Source organism: Manacus vitellinus, unplaced genomic scaffold, assembly GCF_001715985.3.
Source record: "Manacus vitellinus isolate BGI_N305 unplaced genomic scaffold, ASM171598v3 scaffold_3_pilon, whole genome shotgun sequence".
Taxonomy (NCBI): domain Eukaryota; kingdom Metazoa; phylum Chordata; class Aves; order Passeriformes; family Pipridae; genus Manacus; species Manacus vitellinus.
Genome location: NW_021940535.1, coordinates 19,655,792 through 19,682,106, shown reverse-complemented (window position 1 = coordinate 19,682,106; position 26,315 = coordinate 19,655,792). Strand labels below are relative to the sequence as shown.

Below are 26,315 nucleotides of genomic sequence, written 5' to 3'. Positions count from 1 at the left end.
ATTCACCGAGATTTTAATAAAAGCACTGAGTATTACTAGACTCAACCAACATATTTCTGGAATACCACACAATATATCCTTTCAAGCTGACAGCAAATGAACAAAAAGTAGCTTATGCAAGCAGTTTTCCAAACAGCTACACATAAGGGCAATCCATGTACTTCTGAGATTTCTTTCATTTTATGAAAACCGTGAGAGAATTTCAGAACTCCAGCTGGACATGACATCTCCTGGTTTTCCATCAAGTTTTGGTATCAGTTGCACATACTAAAAATACAATACTTCATGAAGATTAACAAATCTGACTAGCTCAGTAATTAAATACTTATTTTCAGCACCACTATCAGTGCTATGGTTTTTTCTAATCACCTCATCTCAGTGAAAGCTTCTATTGCTTTGCCTCCAAGATAATATTTAAGCATCTAGCACGGCTTCAAAAAACCAATTCAGATGTCCTGATATTCCACAATATTGCACAGAACATCTCTGATAGACCACATCTCCACCATATTTCTGTGATACATGATACAAAAGACTTATATACGGATTTACACCAAGTTGATTCTGTATCGTGCCTGAAACTTGAGGCTGCATTGAAAAACCTTGTCTTGAAATACTTTTGTGAAGACAATGGACAGACTGCACAGACAGGAACGACTGTATACTTTGATGCCTAAAGACCTAACACCAACTAAGCATATGCTTTACTTAAAATGAAACATTAAAACTTCAAAGACTTATTCTGGATATATAAAGTTTCAAATTAAAATGCACTATGTGTTTCACAGCAAAAAAGCCTATGAAGATGAAATGGATGCTTTATATAAAATATTTACATAGATAGAACATAAAAAATGTACCATAGTTGGTAACCTTTATGACTTGGGGAACCATGTATTTACATATCTTTATCTTTGCATGTGCGTATGTGTGTGTTGTGTATATATTTTTAACAGTTGACAGCTGTTTTAGAGCATACAGAGATGCCAAGCTGAATGAGGGTCTTGATTACTTCAAGATTAGCTATCTAAAGTTTCTATTCATTTTAAGTGTTGTTAGTGCGAAGAGTCATTAGTCACTTCCTTGTCTCATAGAACATCAGCATACATTTACATTGTTAATGAACATTTGGGGTAAATGAATTAATGGCACTTTTAAACATCAATTCAATCCTAATAACTTTGTATGTCATAGAAATGTTAAGGTTGGGATAAAAATGAGAAACCTTTTCAGTCAAGGTAACTAATTGCTTCTGGGCACAATAAAGGGTAAAATTAATTTACAGTGGTTTTTTAACAGGGTGAAAATCTTGTTTTTTCTTGAAACAGAGTTGAGAGAATTACCAATATTTTTTTTTAAGGAAAACAGAAATCAGGAGAAAATGTTTATCTTTTTCTTGACTGGGGTAGACTAGAAGCAAGCTGGTTTTCCAGTTTATTATTTTAGGTTATTGCAAAAGATTATTTTCAAGTTTCTAAAAATATGTACAAAAATACATTTAGTTTATCAGACTAAAATGGCTCCATATCATTAAGATGTCAAATATAATAGAAAAGAAACACTGACCTAGAAAAGCTATTTCATTTAATCACCAAGCTTTGAAATACTTTCCCCTAGATGTTCATTCTCATTTTCTAACATTGAAAAAAGCTTTATAAACCAATGAAGAAATAGTGAAAAAGATTAACTCAAAAGGACGATGTTTTACCAGCATATTTTAAAGCAAAACATCAGCTTCTTCTAAACTGATGTAATAAACTTGACTGAGCAAAACTTGACATAGTTTTTTAATAAGCACTAGTAAACAGAAGATTTATAGGCAGATACACCCACACAGAGTAGTTCATCTGGGTGAGGGACTTAGAAAATGTGACAAAGTTGTTTCAACTCTGTAATTTAAAATAAATTTTTTATTTTGCCCTTCTGATACATGTGTTCAATGACTGGAAAATTACAGGTAGTTAAGGTGCCACTGTGTATAACTGAGTACTTGAGGAATGTTTTCATGACAAGGACGAGCTTTCTCATTAAGCTTATCACTTTCTTCGAACCAACTATACTGTCACTACTAGCAAATAAGTAGAAAAGACGAGCAACACAGACATGCATTGCATTATCCGAGCAGTTCGTTCTCCAGTTTGTTCATTATTGTCTCCCAAATACCGCATTTAATTAATTTCCTCTAGGTTACATCGTAACTTCTACCTTTAGAGTATGTTCATTCTATCTCAATTTTGAGGCATTTTTTCAAATAAGAATATAGGTGCTGAGTCAAACAAAAAAATCAGGCTTTTTATTTGCTTAATCTCATCCAAAATAGCATACTGAATTTTACTGCAGAATTAAAAAAAAAAAGGAAACCAAAAGATATCCCTAAAACCAAAGCAGTGTAAGAGCCCATGCTTGAGAAAGTAACATAAAGCCATGCTGCATTTCAGTATTCTTATGCTGAAGTCAGTGTTTGGTTTATGATTAAAAAAGGATGACAGCGCATTAAACATTTGGCTAATGTTTCTGTCTGTAATTGAAAGTTGACTTTCCGTGGTTTTCATTAGTGTCAGAGTGTTCTACGCATACTCTGTGAAATGTTCTTTAAGTTGCCCTGCTCAACTCTGTTGAGAGAATTAAACAAATTATGACAGGTACAGTTATCATGACATACTTATATAAGGTTTCTAGGTATAAAGTCCAAAAAAGTACAAAATACAAAACTCACCTTCCCCTGGCTTGTTCAAAAAACTCTGCAAGGGATCAATGCCTATCTCCTGTTCCTCTGTTTGCAAAGGGTGACTGGTTTCAGATGCAGAATGATACATATTGGCAATAGTAAATTCTAATTGAAAGGTATTTATCTGGAGGAAAAAAAACAGAGAAACAAACACTTCAGTATTTCTTTAGCTATATTTCAATCACAAAGGTGAAGAGAAAAAATGCTTAAAACCTTTCCTTATTTTCCAGGCATATCATCATCATCATCATCAGTTGTTTAACAGAAAAACAAGTGTGTCCACTCAAATATTTTATTACTTGGAGCCTAAAAAAATTGTTACAGTACTTCCCACTATCACACTGCAAGTAAAAGTCCAAGTGTGGTCTTGGCAGACTGTAAAGCAGGGCAAGAGCCTCTTTCCTTCCTTTTTTTAGCTTCCCCAATGCATCTTTTTATCTGATTGCAAGGAGAACTGATGCTAGTTCTTGGGCATGATGAAGATTACAGAGTAAAAATGAGGTAAGACCCGTCATCATCACTCTTCTGGACTCAAGACCTCTAATTCCAGGAAAACTTCCTTTTAACCACTTACTTTTTCAGGAATCATGAGTCAAGTGTAAGGTAACAGAGACAGGTACACAGAAAGAGAGCATGGGATAATACTGACTGGCATGATAGGTGATAGTTTTATTAAGATTTGTAGTAGTTTTTTAGAAAGACAGTGTTAAGGAAGCATTTGAAGAAGCAAAATCAACTAGTTGATGAATATTTACAAATATCCTACTTCAAAAATGAAGGTCAAAAGGGGAGAAAGGACAAAACTGAAACCTCAGGAAGTAGGTGATGAGGGTTGTGACAGGTTCCTGAATGGCAGTCACATCACTACCAAGCAACTGAACAAGAATTATGTTAGAAGTTCACGTGAGGAGTGTTAGAAGCTAATATTGGCTGCAGCAAATAAGAGGATGCAAATAAAAAGGTGAAAAGTAGATGATGTTATGATCAGAGCAGTAAGAAGGAGGAACGACCTTTCCATTGCATTAACAGTGCAAGAGTACGTTTGTCAAAACTGCATTTTAGGCACTGTACAGCACTTTATTAACTTCCAACACAAAAAAACTAAGCCAGCTAAATAGGTTTGATTTGCCCAATCACACTAAATACCTATGACTGCCAGACGAGTTTTAAATATCACTTACTGTAACTGCTTTGTTTACAAGTATCATAACTTTCTAACACCAATAAAATTATATTTAGAAAGAAATATAAAAAGAGAAACACAAAAAAGTATGCACCTATACTTTCAGGACTGGTATATTACCAAATCTGAAATCACTTCAATTTTGATTTTCGTTTGGTTCTTACAAGGCATGGGCATTGACCATATTTGCTTTATACCTTTGCTTTGCTGTGAATAAATGAAGGGGGACTTGGATTCTTAAGACCTTTTTAGTTTTATATACTCTTCACCTTTTTAATTTTTCTAGAAAGTTATGTGGGGAAAAAAAAGTAACCAAAAAACCATAAATAATAAACAAACCTAGTTGGGCCTCTCTTGGGAATTTCCTTCAAACCAATGCACCCAGGCTGTTTTCAAAAGGATGTTCTGTTAGCTGTATTCCCCAAGGGTTTTGTCCTTTATTTGCCCTGGCATCTGTGTTAATGTGGTGTTGAAATGATTGCACCATCATCCTTCAATTCTTTTTAGCTAGAGGAGAACATCTAAAGGTCTTGGGAACTAGCAGCCAGGAACTGAGGGAAGGTAAGACTTGCCACTTTTGCAGTGGTATATGTCAAATATATGTCAAATTATTACAATCATAAAATCATATGATAAAACAGACCATTAAAACACAGAATTGCTTGAAAAAATTTGTTACAAATGCATGTACACATCATGTGTTTCCTATGTAATTTATAAACTATAATAATGAAAAATGCATGAATGGTATCTTGAAGAAAAACATTTATAAACTCGCTAGCCCCTTAAACAACATTTCAATGTTTACCTGCAGTCTTATTGCTACAAAATGTAGAGACGTTTATAAATACCTGATATCTAAATAAATAAATTAAGAACTTGAAACAATTTATTAAAAAAGAAAACCAACAAAAACCCAAACAAAACCAACCAACCAAAAACCCACAAAACCCCCCAACTTTGCAGAAATAATTTTCTCCTGCTGGAATTTTAGTTGCTCCTCTTCTTCCTTTTGCTATACCACTGTAAATATCTTTCTACTGATGTGTTGATTTTGTCTTCACAAAGATGGCAAGCTCATTTTGAAGTGTGCTGCCTGAGTTTAACTTTTTATTTTTATGCCCCTTCAGACATTGCTACATGATCTGACCAAAGCATAACCCCGAGTGCCTTTGAAACTGAGAACCAGGCACAAAATGCCTTACAAGCCACCGTAGTTTTAGCAGTCACCACTTAGGATACAATATGCTGCAGACTTACACTGTCTTACATCTGTAATACAGTATCAAATTAGCCCTAGTAAGTTTGCTCTTCTATATTCTTCTCTTCTGTATCCACCTTCTCTTTTTTTAAATACTCCCCAAATGCCATACCTTTACAGCCTATAAGAACCATAATTTACTTTACAAACAGTTAGAGCAGTTTTAAAGAGCTAAATAGATTTACTTTTGATATTCATAGTGATTTAATCAGTTACTTGTGTTTGTTTACAGATACATATGATTAGTGTTAAAAAAAAATATCACTACCTATTAGTCTTGTCACTCCTTAGCCCAAGCAATTTTCTTTACAGTTTTATACTTAAGTTCTTTTCTGCTCTTCTAACAAAGAGCAAAGAGAACTATTAAACAATTACGATTACACTTGAGATCTTACTCTCAGACAGATTAATTCTTTACAGGTTTGTGGTTCATATGTAATGGCCTATAACATATTGTTCATATTAAATAAGATGCAATTTAAAACTATTCTCAATGTGAAACAATAAAAATGTTAGAAAAATCTGAAATTCAATTACTGGATTACAAGACTTGATACTGGCTAAACCTAACATCTCAGTGAAAGCTGAAAGTGACTCTTTTAGCTATTCCTACTTTTTTTTTTTTACCTCCAAAGACAAAGGGCTAAAAAACTTAAACATCAGGCACCCTTCCCACCACTGGGAGTTCAACTATTCTTTAATATAAATGAAAAAGTAATTTAGGCTATGTATGAAACATTTATCTAGTTAGGGAAATTAGAAGAAACGCTAATCTACCCATGAGCCCAAGGGAAAGGCAGGCATATAAACTCTTTGTCTGGGTACCGTCCTTAAGTAGCAGGGGGAGCTCTCGTGCTCCACCAAGGAGAGCACTGCAGGTCTGCTCCTCTCTCACCAACACTCATGGAGTGAATTCAGTCTGCCTTTCAGTGAAGGCAGCTTGCCAGTACGTCTGTTCTCAAGGGAGACCAAAAAAATCCCTTGAAAGATACGCTTATGGACTCCAACACAGAGCTCCACCAAAAGGGTTCTGTGGAGATACCTTCTTATAGCACATCATCCATCCCCTCTCCCCATGACCTCCTCCATATTCGATAGGTGATAGAATACCAACACGTTTCCATTAGGAAAAACTTAATGATGTTTACTGACATCTATCTTACTAATAACCTCTTTCTACACAGCAGAGAAAAACTACTTGTTGCGTTAGACAGTCTGATTTAACATATCCATTCTAACTCAGAGAACTTTTCTTGTTCTCTCTGAGTACTTGGCTTGGAAGTTGACTGCTTCTTTTTTAAACATGAGGTTTGTTCACCCAAGAATTCACAAATATTTTGCCTCCCCTACTAGCTGCTCTAACTCATTATATGATTTCTACCACCTCTAGCCATAAATCAGTCTTTCTTACACAGTCATGCCTTCATCAGCATTGCCATGTTTCCTGTATACAAACCTGTGAGTTTGAAGTGCTTAAAAAATTATATTAAAAAAATTCAAAAAGAAAACCACTTCATCAGACTGTCAGTGTCAACAGCCTCAACTCAGCCATAGTTCATCTGCCATTAGTATGTATAAGTCATATCTAGCTAGCTAGAAATACAAGACAAAGATAAAAGTCTACGTGAGATATGCTTCTGTCATTAACTGCACTGCCAATAAAGCACCAGTCACTTTTGGACCAGAGTTGGGCAAAACATGACAAAAACATGTGCACAAATGTAAAAGTATGCCACTATAACTCCTCATCATGGCTAGGCTTCGTGAACGAAGATTTGGGCTCTACCCACATTTGCTACAAGCGCGCTGGTGGCTAAAGAGGCCAATATAACTAGAACTATACAAAACAGCAGAGTAATCTGTAATAAGATTATAATAAATGTTTATGCAATAAACTGATTATAATGAATGTTCAGTAAGAAGATGAAAAGTTAAAAATAAAAACAAACTTGTAGAGTTCTTTTAGCAGTAAGACTATTCACTACCACACTACCACACGAATAAGTCGTAAGACTACCTTAATATCAAAAATTTTGATAAATAAACAAAACACAGAACAGTTGAACATGAATACTGCACCTTATTTCATGTCATAAGATATTCATTAACCTCTTCACTTGCCACAGACACTGAATACAAATATTCAGTATTCACAGGAGCAGTTTATGGATAAAAAGCATTATTTCAAAAATAGAGACTAAATTATTTCAATTAAAAAAAATAAAAACACTGAACATATTTCCCTTAATCACTGCTACATGGACTTTGAAAAATTATTTAATCAAAGCAGAAAACACACCAAAAAATATCAAAATTAACGTTTAAGAAGTGAAGAGTATTCATGTTGCTTGGGCAAAATTAGAAAATATAAACAAGTCTCACCAAGGGTATTTTGAAGATGTAACTGAGTAAGTGAAAAAGAATTAGGCAAAGCTTTTATAACATCCATTTTCCCTCTCTTCCTTTCCCCCAGTGGTAAAATGGAAAGAGAGTAATTGTAGGCTTGAGGAGGTACTCAGGATGAGGGCTGAAGAACTGCACAGGTTGCAGCACTTGCCCCACTCTTACTCTCTGACATCCTCTTACCTCCAAACAACCAAGCAAAAAAGCAAAACCTTTTATGCTTAAAGAGAAAGAGAGAACCCACTAACTATGAGGAAGAAGCTGAACAACACTGTTTAATCTTGGACATGCTAAAAATAAAAATCAGTTTCTATCAGCACCAGCAAAGCTACCAGAATATGACATTTCTGAAAACTACTGAAGCGTACCAAAGTATTTAAATAGTACTTTGCATTTGTTCTATTAGACTGTATCAACCACCTTCTCCAAATTATCTTTGGGCCTTTATTTCATGCCATATAGCAAAGTTTACCATTTTAATTACTTAAATTGATGACAAGGAGAGGAAATACTTGTTTAGCTAAGTGATAAATTAGCTGCCCCGTGAAGTCAAATTGATTAAAACGACTTGACTAAAAGCAAATGTCTGATGTGGTAATGATCTTATGCATGTTTTGTTAAGTTTGACAGCATCATGTTATGAGGGTTCACAACTCTGCCCCTCATTTGCGGCTTATGAAGTAATCAAGCATATTAGAACACAGAAGTGAGGATTCTCCAGAATGTGAAAACATTTTAAAGTAGACAAGAAATTAAATACTAGGAAAATAAACATGCATTGTGTTTATTTAAAGCAATGAAGTACAGATGTCTTCCAAATAATCTAAAAACAGTTTCAGATCCTCAGTTTTCTTACATTGGCCAAATCTCCTGAGACTTAAAGTATTCCTCCTAAACCAGAAATTAAGAAAAAAAAGAAAAAGCATGCTTTCTCTGACTAGAGGGTTGAGTAGGAGACACTCTTGAACATGAACTTTGGAAAATGAGGACTATTTGGTCTGTTTCAAGCTGGATTTTTTTACTAAGGCACTCATTAATAGGCATTTTCAAAAGATTTGTTCCAATCTGTAATATTAACTGCTTTCTTCTTTGTTCCAGGAGTTATTTTTACTCAGGCTGCATGGACCATAGCTATCTCATAGCACTGAAATCTTCTGCTCTCCATCACTTGAGCCTTTTACTACCACCATCTCCATTTAAATACAGAAGATACTAGTTCAAGTGCCTCCAAAAGTAAAACATCCCAAATAATCCACCAAACCAAGGCAACCCTCTCCCACATACAGAGCAGCTCAAAACTATCTAAGATTTCTACTCAGCCACTTCTACAGGTTGCTACTACCCACTGAAGAAACATGCCTAAGGAAGAATACTTACTAAGAAGAAAAGTGCACAATTTGACAAACTTTGGATAGCATAAAGCAAGTCCGTTTTCTTTTATAAAATGTATCAGAGTATGTATCATTAAAATAGAATGATGCAAACATAAAAAAATGGTCTGGCATGGTAGAGCAGATTAACATTAACATCAGCTGGAGTCCAGAACAAAACAAACAAGATCATGCCACTGATGGACAGGTTAACAGCCAGCGAGTCTGATGATCATGAAATGCAATTAATTTTGTCCCATTTAATAACATTTCCTGCATTTTAACTTCTGCTTGTCTGATCTCTAATACGAAAACAGAGTTACATTGGACTTTAAATAAGTTAATTAAGTATTAAAATCAATCATGTGAAAGTCTTAATATTTAATATTGTTAGATTGTATATCAAAGTGGTTTTATTATTTATTTACTCCAAACCTTTCCAGAATACTTCATGTGGCAACAGGGAGTCTGTATCTCACAAGATAAATGCATTTACAATGCCAAATAAATTATATATAAAAGCATTTGTCTTAATACATGTCATTCAATATTAACTATCACCCATTGGTACCACCCTGAAACCCTAATCCATTTTTACCAACCACACATTTGTATTATTCAAATGTTGTCTATTAAATAGTTGTCTCGAGAGCCACAGTAAAGGAATACATACCTGAGAACAATTATCATAGGAGCTTTAAAGCACTGTCTACAGTTTTAACCCTACAACTTTCATGTCTTACCAGTACTTAAACATGCAAACTATAAATTCAGTAGTGAATTAAAATGTCAGGAATAAGAAACAAGGCAAATAGCCTGGGACCATGGCAATGTATTCTCTTGTTAATTCACATGATAGTGTAAGAAAAAAAAAAAGAGATGAAAAACTTTATCATAAATAAGACCTTTATATTCTATTAATTTCAAAGATAGGAAACCTTCCACACTTTTGTTACAAGAAGACAACAAGTTCATGCAGTTGCTGGCTTTCAGTTTTCTTGAGGTTACATGATTCTGTAAGAAACACTAGTTTGACTACAGAGGAAAAACCTGAATAATGCAGAGAGGATCAAAATCCTTATGTCATGTTGACCACGAAGTTCAACAGCCACAGTCCCCTGCTAACCTGGTCAACAGTGTTTTTCGAGGTGTAATAAACAGTGCTAAGAACAGTGACATCTGACACTTCTAGTGAAACAATTTCTCTCTTGTACAGTGAAAATGGTGACAATGAAAGTATAAAGAGCATCAACCATCCTAAATTCCTAATACTACAATTCTGTGTTCAGTATGGTCTCACATAAAAAAAAAAAAAAAAAAGACAAAATAGCCAAAGCCAGTCTCCATTCTGCAGTTTGAATTTCCTTAAAAAAACCCAAACCCCCCACCCTCAACACAAAACTATACCTATTTTTAATGCAGACCTATGTGACAGATCCACGACACTGTTAAGAGAGCGTATCTTTGCTATAACATTGACTGCATACGAGAAATACCAGCAAACCAAAAAAAGATTCAAAGTCAACAGCTAAATGTAGCCCCTGCCCTGAACATTCCTCCCACCCACTGACTCTTAGACTATTAGCACTGAGTGAATGGCCTGAAGTTGTGTCAGGGGAGGTTTAGGATGGATATTAAAAAAAGGTTCTTCACCCAGAGGCTGGTTGGGCACTGGAACAGGCTCCCCAGGGAAGTGGTCACAGCACCAAGCCTGACAAGAGTTCAAGAAGCATTTGGACAATACTCTGAGGCACATGGTGTGACTCCTGGGGATGGTTCTCTGCAGGGCTAAGAGCTGGACTCGATGATCCTTGTGGGTCCCTTCCAATCTGGCATATTCTGTGAATTAGTGTATCCATCTTTAGTCAGATAGCACAGGAAAAGGACCAGCTACCGCAGTCCAGAGAGGAGCAAGAAGACCTATTAAGAGCCTAAAAACTATAACCCACTACATAAGACCGAAAGAAACAATGTTTTACTTTAGTAAAAAGGAAGGTGGGAGAGGAGAAGGAAAAATGCTGTAAGATTTCAAATCTTTACATCATTCAACTACAAAGGTACTCCCTTTTCTTACAGTAATCTAGAGGTGGTGAAAACCCTATTCATATTGAAATGATTAAACAATTAGAAACCCGTTAAATGAAAGGAAGTCCTCGTTTGTTTTATTTTAGAATATATTTTATCTACCTGGTAACAAAACAATTTAATATAATTTAAATTAAAGCTTTGTTCTTCCAAAGATGGTTAGCTTTACTGCTGTTTATGGTATGGAAATGACTGCTTTTAAGTATTTAAGAGTTTTACTTTCAGGAACACACAGGCACCATGCTATGCTACATACTTTATGTTTTAGTAATACATATGTAACTCAAAGGGCCAAAGAATGTCAAGACTGAAAGAAATCATCAAAACAGTGAACTGGAAAAAATGGCAGCTTAGCCTGCAGCCTTACCCAAAATGATAGTAACTAGCTTAGACACTAAAAGTGTATTCAATGAAATAAGTTTCTAGGATATCACAGCTTTAAAGCAGTAAGCAATTAATCTAGGATTCAGCCTTTATTCTTTCACTATTTTTAGAAAACAGTTTCCTACAGGGGTTGACAGAATTTTTATAGAAACACCAGCATGTTCATGCACGCACAGAGGCATTTACATCAAATCTTTCTCTTCTAGTTTTCTTTTCTAGATATGCAGATGCTAAAGCAGCATGGTATCACACTGAGGTACAAAGAAAGTTGGTGTAAGCTCTATTTGCTAAAGAAAAAGGACAATTTCGTAGGCACTTTCAAAGAAGCAGAGAAAGGCAGTATTTGTTTCACTATCTTACAATGAAGTTTCTACATAGTGTGAAGAACCATAACCCACGTTCACCTATGTGATCCAATCCGGATGAGTGAATTCAAATCAGAGTTACACAGGAAAACAGGGTGCAAGGGAAAAAAAGACAAGGTGCTACATGAAATCTAATTCTGCTGCAGTGCAATGACTGCAAACTGCAAAGATTTTCCATTACTTCTGCCAATGGGAGAAGTGGCTTACTTATGTCTAAAAGTCATACTAAGAGGATAAGAGGTTCAAAGTAGGGTTACCACCAGTAAAAAAATATGTTGAAGCTTCTTCCCATGAATGCTCCCACTCACACCCAAAGGCTCAGTCTACATAAGGCACAGTATTCCTATCATATACTGCCTGCTCACATTGCTTCTCTTCAGCCTTGCCACACCAGGAGCAACAGAAGCCCTCCAGGGCCTCAGTATTTTTGTACAATGCTTCTTCATACCTACGATTTAGTGAGTTTCAAACAGCAGTATCTAAATAAAATGAAATAAAATAAAATACCTCAAGCAAATGAAACTTCTAAGACTTGGAAACAAGGTATAGATGAAACCTATTGACTTAGTTGGCAGTTGACTGAATGAAGGCACTATATCAAGATACCACTATTGCTATGAGTAACATTTTACTCATACCACTCATATCACTATCCCATGCTACTAAAAAGATTACGAGGCAGTTCTTCCTTTTGCAGACAGTGAACTGTGCTGCTCAACACATCCTGATGCATCTCTTTTGTTTCTGGCATTCAGGAACTTTTAGAACTAATTCCTGCTAAGGTACATAATATTACAAATGGGAAAAAATTATAATGCAATATTGTTCGTTCTTTAATAATTTGATCTCTTAAACAGTGTTATCTGTTACAACCTATTTTCCTATGCCTTCCCATTCCTGTATTTTCCATTGAAATTTCTGAGCAGCTGCATGAAACGTTCTGCGCTTTCCTGTACATGCACATCAAACTCCCCAGGGAAGAAGTGGTCTAAAGCCCCTGTAGCACAATGATTTCTATAATGCACTGTTACTTAGAGGCATTTATTCCTCCTAAATATTTTCTGGGCAGTCGATGCTGCTTGCCAGAGCATGTAAAACACAGGAATAGAAGTCACCAGTGCAAGTAGCATGGTACATCAAACACACTGGCTGTACCAACTCAAAACCTGAAATAGATTAAGGTCTTAAACAGCAAGTACTTTGCCAAGTTATAGAGGAACAAAAGTCTGGCTATTTGTATTGGCTCTGGCTGAGATTAAGTTCATTTCCCCATAGCAGCCCTCATAGTGCTGTGCTTTGCACTGGTAGCTAAAAGGGTGTTGATAACACACCAGTGTTTCGGCTACTGCTGAGCACAGCATCAGCACTGTAACATTCCTTCTGGGAGGGGATACAAGTAGGCCAGCTGGCCCAAACTAACCAAAGGGATATTCCATACCATACGATGTCAGCTCAGATATAAAAGCTAAGGAAAGAAGCAGGAATGAGGGCACTGGTTGTTTCCACTGGCTGCCTGCTAAGAAACCATTATGCGTTGCTGAAGCACTGCTTCTCAGGAACGTGGTCGGACATTGCTGCTGATGGGAAGTAGAGAATAAAACTTGTTATTTTTTGCTTCGCTTTTCTTAATAAACTGCCTTATCCCAACCCATGAGTTGTTTTCCATCTTACTCTCTCTCCCCTTTAAAGCTGGGAAGGGGAATGATACAGCAGCTGGGTAGGCACCTGGCATCCAGCCAAGGTTAACCCTCCACACTATTAAAAAAAGTATTTAATTCTTTGGAACTTTACTGTAAATTTACAGTAAAAATAAGAATTTGTAACATAAAGTAATTCAGAAATAAGGATAAAATACACTGTTTAAGAGGGGGATATATTAATAAATGTGTGCTGCAATTAAAAGGGCTTCTTGGTTTGGCAGTAAATTTGTCTTATCAGAAACATCTGTCACCAACTAGTTCTATTTTCTTTACCCTATGTCCTGGGTTTATTTTGCTTTAGAAGTGGGTAAGCACATACTACATAATAGGAAACAAAAGCCCAGTTTTTGCAGAACATTCTTAGACAACAAGTAAGTTGCAGAACAAGACCTGAGAGAACTTCTTGTAGGCTAAGAGATCAGCTGCCCTGAGAGCTACATGTGCTCTTCTGCCCTGAGGAATGAGAGCAGAACAACAGGCCGATTCTCTGAAGCTTTTTGATTTTTATTAGATAATAAAATAGAGTGACAGCTCACAAGTATGTTAGGTTTAGTTGAGTGTTCTAATTCACCAACCACTATGACATGACTGAATCTCCCCAAGTTTTGTAGCGACAAGAAGGAATTGGAATTCCCACAAAACAGCGAACAGATTTGAAGAATTGTACTGGAACACCAGCTGTCATTATACTTTACAGAAAGCCTGCAACACCTTTGGGGCTAAGCTTTTAAGTCCATTTTATTAAAAATATATAACAGATGTAAACAAGGTATGGTTAGAAACCTCCTTGATTAAATTTTTCTTTAATGTTTTTAGAAAGTCTTTTCAGATAGTTTTCTTGTTTGTGTTATACAGACCATCATGACTTTTTAAAAATATTTAAGATAAATATCACAATATCTGAATCACAATAGCATTAACATTCTGAATCCTCCTGGATAAAATAGCTGTTTTCACGTACTTCTTTTCAACTCTTTTTCTTTTCCTGTCCTTCTGACCAAATTTATTAGTTTCTTTCTCTCCAAACACATGAAAGATCATTTTGCAAAAAGGTAGCTTTCAGGTTTCATTTTCCTGATATAGACTGTATGATCTCAAACACGCCACATGCAAAAGCCTAGAAAAATGTTCTTTGTGCTCTGTTGTTGCATTTCTGGTAATAGCTGAGATAGAGAAGTGACCTAGTTGAGGTAGGTAGAGAAGTGACCTAACAGCGGCCAGGCTATGGACCACTCAGTGCATTAAGAACAAAATGAGAATTTTGAACTGGATCCAGAAGTAAATGGAAAGAAACCAAGCATATAGAATACAGGTGTGATCTGTTCTCACTTTTCTTTCTTACTTAATAGTAAGGCTGTGCATCTGGGGGCACCTAAAATTAGTACTTTTGAAATTTTGATCATGTATAATTTATCTTTTTCTCCTAAAAGGAAGACATAAGACGGCAGTAGCAGGTGTTCTTAGCTTTCTGATGGAAATGGAGGAGGAAGTTGACTAAGGGGACAGAATTTTCTTTAAAAGAGAAGTAACGGACAGAGATTGCCTAGCTGAGATGAATATTCTCTGTCAAACACATATTGTAATTCTACCTGTTGCCAGGAAGGCTTGAAGGTAGCAGATCCTCTGCCTACTCACCCAAACTCCTGTGTTTCAGAAGTTCCTGTTTTTCGCTGGGGAAGAAAAAGGGAAATCCTGTTCTGTTTTTGCAGCCACATTTATGAGTAAACTACTAAAAACCCCTGAGAACTAATGCTATTCATTGGTTTTGGTTTAGAGGTTTTGACAGCATCTTATCAGAAATAAAAGTCAAAACATAAAAGACAAATTATTTAGGAAGAAAGAAAACCACTCCTTCACTATGCTACTCCAAGTCAGCTTTCGTTCTCTCAAGGAACCCCGCAAAAGACTCTCCTCACCCAGGCAAAACACTGAACACAGTATTTTTAACATACAGATTTATTTCTAAAAAATGTCATCTAGTTTATCTGTGTGAAATTAGCCTGCTAGAAAGAATATTTTCTTGTCTCCTTTAAATTCAAGACTGCCTCTGTATTTAGTGTAGCTTTTTCATTGCACTGACAACAGAAGCAGCCACTGAAGAAAGCAGACTCACCTTTCAAAGATATACACAGTCTGCCTTTTAAATGGTAACACAGCTGACTACAGAGTATTTTAACTGAAACTGTTTGCATTCTCAAAGCCAGTAGGAATGACCATGAGAGATGCGCAGGAAAGAAAAGAGTTTCAGGTTTTGTTGGGTCATTTCTTCAATGACCAAAGTACCATTTGACCACCAAGCTCCTCAGTTCACAGATAAAATACTTTAGACCTTATCCATACCCTAATACTACATGTTAAACTTTTAAACCTATTATTTCCTACAAATGGCTACTTTCATGGATATGTGCCATGCTGAAACAACTACACTGATTTTCCGTCTCATCAAGACGTAGCCTTGGTGCAACCGATATGTGAATTCTCCTTTAACTTAAAATGCAATTACTTAATCTAAGACCTGTTTCCCAAATTAAAGGCACACACAGTCTGTCATACCCATCCCAAGACTTACACTCGCATGGCACTTCTGTATGACTTAAAATCAATTTACTCATTTTTATTCTAGTTTATATTTAGATAGTCCATCATGAAAGAAGCAGAACTTTACCCTAACCCAGGTCCTCTGTATGCCATATGTATATGCAATCTACTACATCAATCAAAACGGCTCACAGTTCAGATGATGTATACACAAATAAATGTACTTTACCTAGAGGTCAAAATGATTTCTGTAAGAGCACAGTATATTCTCTTGTTTTTAGCTACCTCCCACAACCATGAAGTATAAAAATTTAACAAGCTGCAAAATAACAAACTGAACGCCATACATCGAGTTTCTTTAGTGTCACGCTAGGAATGCTATAATTATAATCAAGAATACACTTCACTTTTAACTCTATTTTTACTTTATCTTTCTACCTTCTGGCCCGTGGTGGCCTATGCTAGTTTTATTATAAAACACGGTTATGGGGAGGAAATGGTAAAAAAAACCCACAAACTTTAAAAAAATCAATTCTGCTACTCTGAGATCATATGTGCAGGAGCTGAGGTGTTGATTTTGGCTTCTTAAGATGGTGCTTATATGTTTTGTCCTTATTCCTGTCTCAGCTTTTGCAACCACATAATACTGTCTCGGGTGATCACTATGACAGTGGATAAATTAGGATTTCACTACCATTAAGTATGAATTGCTTCTTAACAAGGCTATGAGTCAGCATAGCCTTTACGTGACAGAACCGAAAGACTTTCAAACCTGAACCTTCAATACATTAAGTACAATAGGCAAGATTTTTAAAAAATGTTTCAGAAATGCTGAGAAATAAGGTTGGCTGAAATGCATACATATCACTTAATTAGTCGCATGAAGTGAAAGCTGCTACACAAATTCACTGGAAAAGACAGTAATACTTGTCTACATATAGTAGGAAAAAACACTGCTGAAATGCTGATAATCCACTTTTATGTTTATTTCTTTTTTAGCTGGACAGCAACTTTCATAGACATAGAACAATATCAAATCTATGAGCATACAGGTTTTCTAAAAACTATGATTTATTCTTTATTCAAGTTTGACTGAGAAACATACGTGGCTGAAATAAAAAAGGAATGGACACATTATATATATGACAATTCAATTAAATGACTGTCTAATATAAGTGGGTTAAAAATAGTTTCTGAACTTGTCATGAGAAACTGCAGAAGATTGAATCCTGGCTATTCTAAAACTCCCTTGTATTTTATCAGGTTGGATAGTCAGTCTCAGTGCTCTAATGTAAATATGCAAAGGCCACTGCTATAGATTCATGAGGAGTCCTGACCCTGAGATTTTTCAATTTTATTTGCTCATCTGAGTCCACTACACAGTTATTCTAGGAACCTTTCTGTATTTCAGTGTTATGCAAATTTCTCGTAAAGATTTGGGAATGTAATTTAAATATACTGCATATTACTGTGACTCGTAGGTATTCAATTAGTAAAGGAGACGTCTGCACTTGTCCACTTCACATTAATCTCTGAAAAATAATTAATACATACCAGATGCTGTGTAATGACTTACTGAAATATGCAAATAAAAATATTCAAAGGGCCTTCACTAATTTTATGACAATGAAGTCCATAGCTGTGATATTCCAAACAACCCTAATTCTTATTTTCTTAAGTGTACACAAGTACAATAAAACACAGAAATAAAATCTTAGCTTTCTTTACAAGAAAATAGGATTTGAGTTGGAAGTCTAAATGTCAGCTCTGAACATTATAAAATTATACACAATGAGGAGGAAACAGGGCTGATAGTGCATATAAATATGACAGTGTATTAGGCTGCATTTAATTACCAGTTCAAACAACAACCTGATCTAACCTTTGACAAGTAAAATAAATGTTCTGAATAATTTAACCAAAGCAAACATTCGTCGTTAAATGCTGGCTAATTATAGTAAGAGTTGTACTGAGAGGGGGGAAAAAAACCCCAAAGAGATGGTAATTTATACACTTCTCCTGCAATTGCCGCAGCTATTTCTTGAAACCCTTGATTTTTTTTTTCCATGCGGGATAGCTAGCAAGTATCTCCTTCTGGAAAGAAAAATCTGTCTATATTTAAAGAAAGAAGCACCATATTAGAATAACTAGCCTTGATTAACGAGCACTGAAGGAATAGTCCAAATACAGAAAATAAGGTAACACTAGTTTCAAGAATATCCACCTTTTCTGCGGATGGCTTTTTGATAGGAAAGGTCTCAGTTTGAAATGCTCCGTATCACACTGAAAGACAGGAAAGGATAGAATAACTATTAAATCTTTTCCAAAGTGTCAGTGAAAAATCACACAAAAGTATTATTACAGGATAAGGGAGCATAGTTCAATCATGTTGAATGCACTTCTGAGAAGAGTAAAGAAGAAATCTAAATTCTTTTTTTACATAAATATGAGATCAACAGTTAAATGACATAAATAAACCAGACAGATTCTTTAAAAACAACCCCATCCAAATTGTGTAATGATGAAATAATTCCACCACCATGACTTTTTCAGATATATTATCTACAGCCAGATGTAGTATCCATATGAAATACTAAGCTTGTTTCAAAAAGTACCTAAATATCTCAGAAAAAAATAAATATATGTAACAAGTATTTGAAGTCAGCATGCTTTGAATATCAGAATATTAATAACCATGAAATTAGAAAAAAAAGTCTTTTTTTTCCCTGCAGCATATATGCCTTCCAGTTGTAGGTTATGAATGGCTTTTGCTATCTTTGGGCCAAGAGTTTCACTTATTTATGTGATGAAAAGTTATCAACAACATCAGCTGTCTATCTCCATGCACAATAACTATGAGTCAGAAGAATCAGAAGACCATGAAAATTTCACGGACAAGCAATGTATGGTAAATAAAAGAAGCCTATAAATCCCTGATCTTGAATATATATTAATATTTGAAGGCTTTATATAATCTGCAAAGTAAAAAGTGAAAACCATTAAAAATATTAAAACTGACTGTAAGTATGTTCCCCTCTTTTCCCAAAAGTAATTTGTGTGCAGATAAATTCTGGCCACCAGTTTCTAAGACAAACATATTATTTTTAAGTTACCTTTTATATTTTCATAAATATTTAAACTCTCCCTGAAATTTTAAATATGTTTATAGAGACACAGATGCTAACATTCTCAGATTCTTAGCCTCTGACAATGAAAAAAATATGAATTAAACTATTTCTTGCACACTGTATGAGAAACAATTTTTAAAAGAAACAAATAATAAATTTACCAAAAAATTTACCACAAATTGTTTGATAATGAGTCAGGTGAAGTCATGAAACTGAAGTGGATTTTCTAGCTTACAGTGTAAACTCAGTATTGGAAAATTGAGTTTGAAAGTCATTACTATTCCTGCTCCATAGTTAAGGGTAAAGTCTTTAAGCAAACAAAGTAGTAAAGAATTTGACAAGATCCATGCCTGACGCTTTGGAGAAACCCAAATACAGAAATAATTTTACACTGTATCTACTGCTTCATGCCAAATGGACAGTGACATGCACTGTTTTTAATTATGCTGAGGCACCCACAAAAAAATACTCAGCTGTATGTAGACAGGACAAAGGGAAATCTTAGGCAGTCATTGGTAAATGCAATGAATCAACTCTTGCCTGCTATTATACTGCACATAAAATTTTGGCATTTAGGCATAAAACTGGAACAGATCTTCTCTAGAGTTGTTATATTTTTTGTGTTCTGCATTTGAAATGTTATCAGGTCAGTAAGGTAAATTTCACCTTTCTGTGAACTAAAAGGCAGCATGAAATAAAAGTAGCCACTCAATTATAAAACTTTATCTTCTCAAAAATACTTATATTTTAGATAAAGAATGAAATAAATAAAACCATCCAGGTCATAGGTTGTGAGGGCTGATGTGAAGACTGCTGATTGATGAGGAGCTCACAGATAATGCTAGACACTCATCAGGGCCAACTGTACTTTCCTAGTACTCCTAGTTTTCTCAACTGTTGTGTTCTAGAAGTATGATATTAAGCATCTAAACAAGACACGTAATACAATAATTTATATTTAAGTAAAATCTGACAGAAACACTGAGAAAAATGCTAGTGTACTAGAATGCTGATATACTAAAAAAGCCAACAAAACTCTTTCCAGCATAGTTGCAAGAAATATGCGTTGTTCCTGAATTTCATCTTAGGTTTGGTCTGATATAGCAGGTGGTCTATCTGGGAAGGGTGATTATAACCAAATAATTTAGTTACATATGTACATGTATTTTGGCGTAAAACCATTAATACCTTTACCCAGTGTGGCCCACCTGGAGGACAATTTATCCAAGTCCAAAAGATATCTCCAACCAGACAAGGAAAGGAGAAGAGGAATTCCATGATCCTGAAACTAGTCAAGCTTCTCCCCTGACTTTATGCACCAAATTTTAACACTGCCAAAACCCACGAGAAGTAAAGACTGAGTTAGTACTTTAGATCCATACTTTTGTGCAATAGGTTACAGAGAAATCAGAAATAGCAATAAAATAAAATGGGGAATGGTTAAACCAACAGAAGTTATAGAAGAGCTATGACTGTGGGGTTTCCTACATACTTTAGTTTCCATGTACTTGTAAGGTCTTCCTAAAGAGAATTCACTTTTGTGTAGAATGGCTTTGTGATGTGGATTAGCCTCCACAAGGGATCTAAACTGACAATAATGAATTCATTTTATATAGTAGGCTAGACTTAAATGAGAAGTGAAAGGTCAGTGCCAACAGAGTTCAGTGATCAGCCACTGTTGTTCTCTATATAATTTACTAGTTGAGTTTAATAATTACAGCATTGCCTTGATAATCTGTAGCTGCAGCATACTGGAAGGAGAGGAAGAGAAAAGACTTCTTGTGTTAATAGGAGAATTGAATTTTTTTATGTAAATGCAGACCCACATAAACTGCAAATGGAGTATTTATAACAAACATCTAAGAACATTGACACTGGTTTAAACTAAAATTAATTTATATCACTCAAATCCGGAAAAACATAATTTCAAGCCTTGATCTTATTAGGATACTTAATGTAATCTTATTAGAATGTGAGCTTCTATATATCAAAGTGTTTTATACATTGCAAATATATTTTAAAGAGCTCCAATAAACATTACTAAACAATTCACTACTGATCTCCAAACCTAGTTTCACAGAGGCAGATTATTGGATCTGCAAGTAATACTGCAGGAGAGGCAATGCCCTCACACAGGCGATATTATTGCTGCTATACAGAACCGGCTGTCACATGAGTGTTAAGTAAGTTTCCAGGACTTTCTCATCTCTTAACTGCCTGAGATTTAGCACTGAGCAGCATGCTTTCCAAAAGGACAGAGTACCTACAGCTTCAGCGGAAGCAAATGGGGATCATAGATGCTTAAAATTTCAGAAAATCAGGCCTGGTGCCACATACAAGGAAAACGCTGCCAGAAATGTCACTCACAGAATCCATGCCTGCCACTCCACAGGGATTCATATATGCTTAATGATGGCTAGCAAGTACAGAGAGCAGACCTAGCTAAGGAAAAACAACAGAAAATCAGGCAGCAGGCAAGCGATGAGCACTCTGTCTGCACTTGTATCCCCACTGGCAAAGTAAAAGTAAAATGGTTAAGAAACCAGTAAGGCTGATGCCAAAATCTGAAATGTTTCTAAGGACTATAGTAGACCTTAAAAGACAGTTTTTAATTTCATTTGAAACAGTTTCAATACTTCAACATTAATGTATGCACATATATATTAATGAAGCAGACATGTTAATCCCCTCGATGTCGATGTCTGTGAAGCATCTTAGCTCTTACTTCCTTCACCACCAGTCGTGTGTAAGTAACATACTGTGGCAACATATGAATAGTTCATAGCTCCAGCAACAAATGAATGAATGAACAGTGACCTAAACGCAAGCAGCCATTAAGGTTTCTGTTTCTTTACCCATCAGCTATTGCATATACTCTCGGCAAACAAGTGTGTTTTTCTAACATGCACACTTGTCTGTTAATAAGTTTAAAAAAGTCAAGAGCCTTTATGTTTTTCCCCTACACGCTTCGTTTCTTGCTACATGCATCGGAGTTTTACTCTATTAGAGATGTTGATGATAAGCGAAAGAGATGGAGGTGATGCTGCCAGGATTAAGGTAAAGAATGCTAAAATACTTTGCAGAAGCACAAAGGGTCTGCCGTTGCTTCCCTGCACTTGGAAACCTTAAGCACAAACTTGCTGAAAAGCGTGAGAGCTTCCAGTTAGCAATCCTATTTGATTTTAGTATGCAGTTTTACACCTCTTGCAAGACTTTAAAGTGCTGTAACAAACTATCAGGAAAGATAAAAAGAAAGGGAAAAATACCAACATTCTAAATTGCATCAAGTATGAATAATTACAGTGTGCTGAAACATGGGGGGTTTTTTTTGGTTTGACTTGGGTTTTGTTATACTTTATGGGGGAAGAAGAGAAGAGCAAACCCGTGCCTCCCAAGAGCCAGAACTGTTCTTTTTCACAGGTTCAGTTCAAAATAATCCCACTAATAACCTATCAATACAGTGGGTTCAGAGATAAATTACATTATAATTAATGCCATGAAACTAAATTCCAGTTGCAGAATCTTCTAATAGGAATCATCTGTAAGAACAACCACTGGCCTTTAAGGGACCAGCAAGTACAATTTTAGTAACAGTAGTCCACAAAAATACTTTTCCAGTTTTTAAACAGAATGACACAAACTTACCTGTCAACAAAAACTCTACAGAAGTCAATTTTTCAAATCTTTTTTTTTAATCTCAGTTTAAAAACTGGATCCATTTTCCTGTTATCTGCAGTATATGGATCAAAATTCTCAGCTCCTGTTATTCTTGCAGAAAATGATCTCTGCAAAAATAAGCTCAATAAAATTAAGACAACCCAGGTCAAAGAAAAGAAAGAGATCCTGGGAGCTGTTAGTACAGTATTACACTAATGTATTTGTCCTTGTAGAAAGTAGAGAAAACCAGAATGAACGCTGTCTGCTTCTGCTTTTTTCCCCTTCTACACTAAGTTTTTTATATACGACAGTGTAGCTTTATTATTTTTAATCAATTTAATCAATGTGAATAGTTGGTCAAGGGAACTAAAAGTCTACTTAAGTGCAAAGTGAATGATTGGCTTCTTTATACTTGAAGGTTGCATCACTCTGCCTTGTAATTTTTAAATCCAAAATTTGTAGGGAACATCTGTTCATATTGAGATTAGCTCTGCCCCTTCAAGCATCAACCCTGAACCATGTATGAGGTATGTAAATTTTTTTAAAAAGCACTTTGGTTTACATGACACCAGTTTTCTCCACCACCTCACTATGTTCTTAGATCAACAAGACGACTTTTCAAATGTTCGCTTCCTCCCATCCTTTAAGTAGGCAGAAATGTGCATATATGTGGGTATGAGATGTGTTAATGCACTACTGAATAGGTAAAACACTACCTTTGCAGGATAAATGATGCTACTCCTTTTACCGCAAGATAATTTTAGCATAAGGGACCACAAGAAAAGAAGCAGTTACAAGATCTTATCTCTCAGAACATAAAATAGTCTTTCACAAATGAAGAAAATAATTGTTAGAAATCACTTGTTATGAACAAGAATTTGATTTCCCTGAACTCAAACCCTACAGCATTCAGCTAACTGGAAAGTAAAATGACTCAAACTGCCAAACAAGCAATATGGGTGAAAACAGAATTTGTTCTGTCAGAGAAAAATGTAACAAAATGGTAAACTGAAAACTTTATTTTAAAATGTAGGTAGTAGTGACAAAGATCTGACTGAGACGAGAAGTATGACTGGGAAAAGAAAAGGCTAGCTGATCAGACTGACAAGAGCAGAACGATTTGGAAACTGCAGATTCAGCTGGTCCCTGCTGTTACTTTACCCCAAGCACATGAAGGGATTATATCTATGTAGGAAGGGGAACACATTTGGTGAAGCTGTGGCAAGAGAGTGAGCTAATCTAAAGTCATAATGGGTGGACTTCTTCACTGTGTGTAATACCCTCCTAGATATACCAAAGCTGCTCTGCAGCACCATTTCCTGGATGCCTGGAATTGGATTATCAGTTTTGCTGCAGGTTTACAAGGACAAGGTAGCTTTAGACCCCCTTCCTCTCTCCTTTCTTTTCCCTGTTCTCCCCCAATATTAATCTCACCTTTATCCTTGAAAATTATTTACATTACAAATTAAAAATAATGTTACCAAGATTATAGGAAAGCCACCACTTCAAATTTTAACTGTCATACATAATGATCTATTTTGGCTTCTTCCTCATTTTAGGACTTCTTTGTGTGTATTCATACGTTTCTTTTCAACCCTGCCAGAGGTAAGAGGTTGAATGGACACTGACAGACCATTGAAGGAGAATAGGTTCTTTCATGATAAGCCAACTCTAGGCCAATTTTGACCATTATTTGGCAAGCGTTACTGTATTAGGTAAGCAATTTTTCAAGGTTCACATGCACCAAGTGCAGTGCGTATAATACAGCTATTAAAAAGTAGTATTAACATAAGACTCAATATATCACATTAATGTAATTATCTACTCAATTCAACATGCCAACAGAGCATTTACATACAACTAAAAATGTATAAACTCACAAAAAGAAAAATCTCTACTGTATGATGGTATTAGATAGCTTACGCTCCCACTTCTTTCTTTAAGTGACATCCAGTAATACTATTCAAAAAAGAAACTCGCATGTCACATAACCAACCAGGCTTGGGACTCCTATATTCATATCTACAAAAAGAATGAAAAAGCAATCAGAAATTCCATGGACAGTATATATACTTATTAATATGATCTGTTTTATTAGGTCCCAGTGAAAACATCTTATTAATTCTACAATTAAATGATTCAGAAACCATCCACACTATCTTTGCCTTTTAACAGTTCCAATCAGTAGCAGATCTAGGTGTAATCAACAGCAGCAGGGGGCTTTAGGAAGCAAAACAAAACAAAAACAGTAGGGATCTTTACTAGTTTACAGTAATTGATACAAGGAGATGTTATACGTTACTGCAAGTTAGCCCAAGATACGGAAAAGCTACATGAAAATTCCCTATTATTTACAACTACCATTTCAATATAACAACAGCAATACAATAAGCTTTTTAAAAAATTGAATATTTAAAGTTTACTGAATTCCTTGCTGATCTAGAACTTCATCTCATTTTTGCTGCCTCCATTTTACATTTTCTGTAACAAGATCAATATTTGGGTTACCATGTATTCAGAATCCATGGATGTCACCCCTTAAATTTGTGAGTGGGTTGCACGAGTGATATAAAGTCCCTCTTCTGTAGGAGTTGAGCACATGGTCTGAACAGCACTTTTAGCCCCTGCTATGCATGGTAGCGAAACTATATTTCCCATATGTTAGTGCTGACAGGCTGACTGATATAAATTCAACTCAAAGAAACTTACATACAAGTTATTTTTACGCTTTTTAATCCTTTTCTTCTATTAACAGTGTCCCAGATATAAGAGAGGAATACATTAAAGAGAAATTGATAAGTGGTGCAATAATTTATGCACCCTTTGAGTGCTAGGACATCTGCATAAAACGAGGCCATCGCCTTTTTGATGTCAAGGATCTTGGGATAGTTCCAAATTGTTAGTATTTAAATCCTAAGCTCTTAAATTCCCATTGATTTTAACACAAGCGTGAAGAGATAGGCATGCAAGTATCTTTTTGGATCTGCCCTTGTTAACATCTTTGAAAAAAATGTATCTAGCCACAGCCACAGAGCACTCACAAAGGACAAACAGTGAGCATCTTAGAATGAAAGCCCACATTGTCACATCTGTAACATTCCTTCTAATTCAAAGCAAGTTTGCATAAAAAGAGCGATTGCACTTTTGGACTGAGGAACAGGCAGAACCACAGAGACGACACACTCTCACTGCCCTGTCTCCTTTGCAGAACCAGAGAAGTTCGGATATTCTGTTTTTTGCCCCCTCCATTTTAAATTTTCTGTAACAAGATCAATATTTGTGTTATCATATATTCATATATACTCTATGGGATGCTCCCCTGGTGGCCAGGTGAAGATACACGAAATTCAAAGTTTGTTATGGATGACTGGCTCAATGACCACAAAATGATTATCAAAAAGTCTTACACTTGCTTGAGCCACCATAGCCACGTAAAGAAAAGTTCAAAACTACAAAAATACATTGAATTAACTACTTACCATACGGATAATTTCATTCTTTTTAACATTGCAA

At 35.6% G+C, this 26,315-nt stretch overlaps 1 protein-coding gene across 3 annotated transcripts in view; it reads right to left on the bottom strand.

Moving 5' to 3' along the window:
- TBC1D5 (TBC1 domain family member 5) overlaps window positions 1-26,315 on the bottom strand; it is a 289,772-nt gene that overhangs the window by 184,038 nt on the left and 79,419 nt on the right. For 2 of the 3 annotated variants that reach the window (XM_018075718.1, XM_018075720.1), the window contains exon 3: window positions 2,717-2,852. In XM_018075718.1, the coding sequence (XP_017931207.1) occupies window positions 2,717-2,816 (100 nt within the window). In that variant the 5' untranslated portion in view covers window positions 2,817-2,852. Of the gene's footprint in view, window positions 1-2,716; window positions 2,853-18,241; window positions 18,301-26,315 lie in introns of all 3 variants that reach the window. The other variant, XM_018075719.1, reaches the window with a different exon arrangement.